At 25.3% G+C, this 6,432-nt stretch overlaps 2 protein-coding genes across 7 annotated transcripts in view; both read left to right on the top strand.

The window, feature by feature from the left end:
* LOC100570649 (peroxidasin homolog) overlaps positions 1–2,151 on the top strand; it is a 15,335-nt gene extending 13,184 nt beyond the window's left edge. For 5 of the 6 annotated variants that reach the window (XM_008182896.3, XM_016802870.2, XM_003243178.4 and 2 more), the window contains exons 11-12: positions 1,258–1,378; positions 1,901–2,151. In XM_008182896.3, the coding sequence (XP_008181118.1) occupies positions 1,258–1,378; positions 1,901–1,920 (141 nt within the window). In that variant the 3' untranslated portion in view covers positions 1,921–2,151. The remainder of the gene's footprint in view (positions 1–1,257; positions 1,379–1,900) is intronic. The other variant, XM_029489792.1, reaches the window with a different exon arrangement.
* Positions 1–6,432, top strand: part of LOC100162825 (neurotrimin-like) — a 244,680-nt gene that overhangs the window by 131,677 nt on the left and 106,571 nt on the right. The gene's annotated exons all lie outside the window — the stretch shown is intronic.

A 6,432-nucleotide genomic window follows, 5' to 3' on the forward strand; every position in this document is an offset into this window, starting at 1 on the left:
ATAATATTATGTCTTATACCTAGACTGACATACCGTCTCCGCTCAGAATCGTTTTTCTTATACAATGATATTATATCATTGAATTCAAATTTAATACCATCCATTATACAGTGACCCACTTGTAACCTACTGTACAGCAGAGCGAAATCCACTTACCCACCTTTTTTTCTATGAATATCAAAAAGTTTTATCTGTTGGGCAAAAAAGCGTGAAAAAATAATAAAAGACTCCTGACATATAAGTATTATATAGCAGTTTAAAAATATTAAAAATCCTTAGTCACAGTTTTTTTGATAAGCATTTAATGTTCAAATTTTGACAATATTTATCAAATTAAAAAATTAAAAATGATTTTGTATACTTTTATATCTAAGGATTGAAAATTTAATACAAGGTTCCACGTAAATAAGTTGTGTATAAATTAGGTACTTTATTCACAATAATATCATCAAATGTATTATCAAATTGAATACAGATTTAATACAATCCCTTAGGGTTACCCACTTGTAACCTACTGCTGTACATAACATATAACTGCATGAGTGTTTTTGTTTATACGGCAACGGCACACCGGGTTCCCTAAAAATGCTGATCAAAGTTTTTTTTACTTTTTAATACAAGGTCCCGGGGAAGTTGTTCTTATAGTGATTTATAAATATCGTAAATGCATAAATAAACACATTTTTTTTTTATTTGAAAATAAAGTTAAACATGTATAAATAATGTTTATCAAACATTCAATGATTTAACATTGAATTTTAATTTTACATACGCATATCAATTGACAATTATCCATATTACAATAAAATATAATATTATATTATGAACAACACTTGTTACTTATTGGCTATTACGAATATATTTTCAGCAGACCTACTTCCCTGGTTGATTTTTTACTGTACCGTTAAAATATATTGTATACAGTAGAACTTCGATTAACCGTCACTGTCGGGACCGGGGCTACGACGGTTACTCGAATATACGGTTAACGGAAATTTTGCAAAAAGACGGGTAACTACATATACACACATTTATTATATTTTTATATTTATATTATATATTGGATATGTACATTGTTATACACTGATAGTGTACTGTGTGGGCACGAGTTTACCGCGATCGTCTAATCGCCTAATTATATTTTTTTTCAGCGGTGACCGATGACGGATAAAAGAGAGTGACGGTTAATCGAGTGACGGGTAATCGAAGTTCTACTGTATATTGATATGTAAATATTAACTAAACTAATTACTGCAGGTATTTCAAAACAATACATTGATTATATCTAAAGTGGAAAGAACGGACGGCGGTCAATATAAGTGTGTGGCGTCCAATTATCTTGGACGAAAATCTTTCGAGGCGATGGTTAACGTATACGGTAATATCATGTTTATCTTAATACAGTCATAAGTATATCATTATATTATCACACGAGTTGTAAATCTTATATGACTTTAAAATTCCAAAAAATCAGAATTTTCATGATGCATCCTTCGTCAATCACTCTTTGTGGGATAAAAATACCCTATATTTATAACCAGGCGCGGATATAGAACTTTAATAAAGGGAGATCATTTTTAATACAAACTACAAAAATGTATTTAAGTTTAAAAAACACAAAAACAATATCAACAATATCAAACAATATTAAAAAAATAAAATCAATATTTCGCATATAATGTTCTGGCCTATATTGTATATCCATTTAGAATCTTACCCATCACTACAATTTGTAATCATTTTAATTTTACACGTAATACAACATAATAACTAACCGATACAAAAGACAAAAGTGAATATGATGTTTAATGACAATTAAATTAATAAAAAAATACAAATATAACTTTTGCCTACTTAATATTTATTATTTTTTTAAACAAGTATGTATAATTTTTTTTAGGTTTGACGGAAAATGATTGAAATACCTTGTTTGGAGTAACACCATGTTTTTCTTTTTTTATTATTATTATATTAGCGAATTTACTATTGTATAACGACATAATATTGTAGACAATTTATTATTATTATTATTTTTGTGACTTGTGAATTGTATATTTTACTATTAACATGCATATTGTAAAATATAATATAAAGTAACAACTGCAGAACTTCAGAACTACAATATAGTTTATAGTTTATTATTTTACTGTACAATCGACTAATTTTATTTTATACGATAATTTTATAGACACTGTCCAGTTATCACCAGTAGCGTAGCGAATCATGTTTTTCAGAAGCAATTGCTTCTGGTTTCTGGGGGTTGGTGGTGGGTCATAACCTCATAAAGCCCATACACACGGTCAGTCTTTGAACTTTATTTTGGGTGCTACCCCAACCCCCTATTTGAGCATATGAGTATCGTATACATCAGTTGGAGTTGGGTAGGGTAGATCAGAAATAATTTGTTTGCTTCCATATGATTAGTTTGCTACGCCTCTGGTCATCACTCTTTCCAAACTTGTTAACACTGTGACACTAGAAAAATTGTTATCTCGACAGTTTTCTCAAAAATTGATGATATCAAACCAAATATCTTTTAATTTAAAAAATTATTATGAGGCACATTTTATATAAGTAGGATTTTATTTCTTAAGACACACCTGATTACGGGTACATATAGTTTCTTCCACTAAGACTCATTAATTTACTTATATGGTATAACATTATCCATAATATTATTTATTATTAGGTGATATAAAAAACTGTCCTACTACCATGGAATATTATAAAAAAAAATGTAATATTTTAATCTATTTTGTAGTACTACTAACAAACTTAATCATTTTGAAATGAATTTCTATGTTATATAAGTCGTATTACAACATAATATTATGTTTGAATTAAAATGAATTAATTAAAAATGATCATGTCAATCTGCATTGTTTGTGCTAATAAGTAATAGCATTGATTATAAATAATAACAATTATAGTAGGTATAATGTATTATATACATTGTTAGGAAAAGATAACCTAAAAATCATCTGGATAAGATAACAGATAATTCATTAAAAATTTAACTAGATAAGACAAAATATGAGATAATATGTTTTTAAATTATATTATAAATAATGTATTTATTATTAATTACTAATTAGGTCATATTTATTAATTAATAAATCCCTAATGTTATTTTTCAACTTTAATAATACACAATTTTATTTTTGAATATAACTTGAATAAAAATAAAATAAAACTGACAATATTTCAGTAAATAGTCATTTTTTTTTTTAACTATAATAATATTGGTATTTGGAATATTACTCAATTCTCGTAAATTATTAGCTATTTCAGCATTTAAAAATATTCTTATAATTTTATTATTTATATACATAAATTATACAGATAACCATTACATTTATCTAGATGAGATAATTTAGATGATTTAATTATTTTTATCCAGATAGGATAATAAAGAAATGATTTTATCTAGATAATTCCCAACACTAATTATGTAGTTATCGTTATAGTTATCTCGAAGCTTATATATATTATAGTATATATATAGTATATAGTATATATAGTTATCTCAGTCCAATTTTCATAGCTTTCTTCATTGGTTCAATAGTTATTTCTTAGATAATATTACTGTTAATAATTATTATATTGTACTCTATAGATAAAAAATGTTTAGATTAATAATGAGATTTTTTCAATGGTACACACTCCCATTGATATCCCCTGTATATTATTATATATAATTATTAAACCTAATGAAATCATTTATAAATTATATTTTATATAGTTTAAAAAAGTTTAATATTACTTAATTATACTTGTATATTATATTTTATAAATTATACGTAATGAGAAAAAAAAAATGGGTCAAAAATAATAGGATTTTGATCCATTAGTTGTTGTTTATGTCTTTGACCTTTTTTCATACACCATAATATTTTCCACTTAAACTTAATTTAATGCAGTTATCCATATAGTTCATACACGCTATCGTATTTTATACATAATATTGCTTACTTCAATAAATTAACACTGACCATCGGTTGTTATCTCGTTAATTTTATTTTTCTCAGTAGAGTTCATCTATACCTATATGCTATACAGTCTACTATTCTCAACTTTTTGGGATAATCTATTCATTATTATTAATATTTCAGTAACAAAAAAAACAAAATTTTAATCTAAAAAATAAAAAGACTATTTTACATGCATATTTTATAACCACAATATAATATAACTATATTATAATGTATTCTTATAAAGATTGTAACTAATATAGCTACACTTTTAATTCATACGTACAACCTTGTAAGTACTGGTTTCTTTATAAATGTACCTACATAATAATAAATTAACAAAAAATACACTAAATTATAATTGGTAGGTATTTTGTATTATATATAAATAAGATTTCCCTTCTTGAGATAGTTACTTATTACTTGGAATATACAGAGTGATCTCCGTGCTTGCTCAGTCCCATTTTCTTTAAATAATGGAATTTTGAAGTTCTGTTGTTTTGGAATTTCTTAACATACTTAATTACCATATTTTCATAATATACTTAATAATATTGTTATGCTTTTCAACGAGTCACTTGAAGAAATTCAAAATTCTTTGTTTAAAATGATAACTTTTTTTTTATATTGTTTAGTTAACCATTAATCAGTTGCTATTTTTGAAAATAATGTTATATTTATAACGAAATTAGAATTTGTGGTTTTGAAATATGTGCAAAATATTTAAATATGTATATTTTAAAGTGGCCTTAAAATCGTAACTTGACTTAGATGATTTTTATTTTTTCAAACTGTTATATTTAAAAATAGTATTATCGTAAGTAGACATGAGATAATTGTACCAATCGATAATTCAACTATTCGAAAATAGTACTATAATACCAAGCAATTTAAGAGATAAACGTTAAAACACATTTTTTTTTTGGCATTTTTCAACATACGAAGTCAAAAATGGTCATTCAATAATTCGAACATTCATGTAGCTATTTTGCCTACACAATACGCCGTCTTACTATTCTATAATATTACTTCATTCATGCAATAAATTTAAGTTCAATTTTCAATATAGGAGTAGAGTTGTATTATGTGGTTTATTTTATGTTGTCAGTGGATTAGACGGAACTCCTGCTTTGAATTCTATAGAATGTTATAGCCCCAAAACAAATACCTGGATCATAGTCACAGCGTCAATTAATGATGTACGGACTTAATGGGCCACAGACATTTGTATTAATTTACAAATTAATTTGTATACCTACTTTAATTAAGTTGCATTCATTAGCTAGGTTAGGTTAAGTTAGGTAGGTACACCAATTTTTAATAACATTTCTCGCTTTTACTCTATAAGACTAATACTTTATATTCTAATACATATAAATAAGGTGTTTTTATTATAGATTACATTATTGATTATATATCGTACATTATCCTAACAGGAAAATGTGTAAGTTATTCGTAATAGTTGTCTATTTAAATTAATCGATCACGATATTATTTCGTCCTACTTTTTAATGTTCATAATATTATTATAATTGCACTTTGTAGGATATTCAACCAAATTCAAATATTGTTGTAAATTTAGGTGTGTGACACTGAACTATAATACAACGGAATAGATAATCATTCCATAATATATACAATTTATGTACAGTAACTACGGACAATAAATAAATAAAAATCAGTAGGTAATATAATATATCAACACTTGTAAATCATAATATTGTGTAGGTACTGATGAATACTTATGTTAGAAATTAAGAAACCTATAACCATAAATTATTAAATAACCTAACCTACAAAGTGTAGGGTATTCAACCAAATTCAAATATTGTTGTAAATGTAGGTTTAAGTTGCATATCAACAAATTAAAAAAATACCAAACAAGTGTAAGTAAAGAAGAATCAAGTAATTATTCCTTGATTAATTTTGTAAATTCTAAAATACTCAAACATGTAGTACCTAGGTCCTACGTACATAATTGTTTTTTAGACATGGTTGGCTTAAACTATAAATTGTTTTTAACCAGAAACAAAATAATAACCAGACTCTGTGTGTTGACCCAGCATAAAAATTAAACAATGAGTAGGTACAGAATAATCATCGATCTATTTTTACACAGTTTTATGATAGAATATTATGCGTGGAAATTGAACGATAATTAGAATTATACGAGATGTTAGTACAAAGTTATTTTGATAATGTAAAAATATATTTACGTTCTATTTCCTAACGTTAATAATTGAAATTGTAAATATATAATAAATTAATAGATAATAATAGATTCTGAAATTAACAAGTACCTACCTAATGAGAATATGAAATATTATTGAATCAACCAAATTAAATTTAGGATTCTGTTTCTTTTAAAGAAGAGAAATAAAATAATTTTTTTCGTATATCCGTTTGGATATGACGATAATATTATACTATCATGAGTGATTAATAAAAAATTATTTTAGAT

Source organism: Acyrthosiphon pisum, chromosome A2 (genome assembly GCF_005508785.2).
Source record: "Acyrthosiphon pisum isolate AL4f chromosome A2, pea_aphid_22Mar2018_4r6ur, whole genome shotgun sequence".
Taxonomy (NCBI): Eukaryota; Metazoa; Arthropoda; class Insecta; order Hemiptera; family Aphididae; genus Acyrthosiphon; species Acyrthosiphon pisum.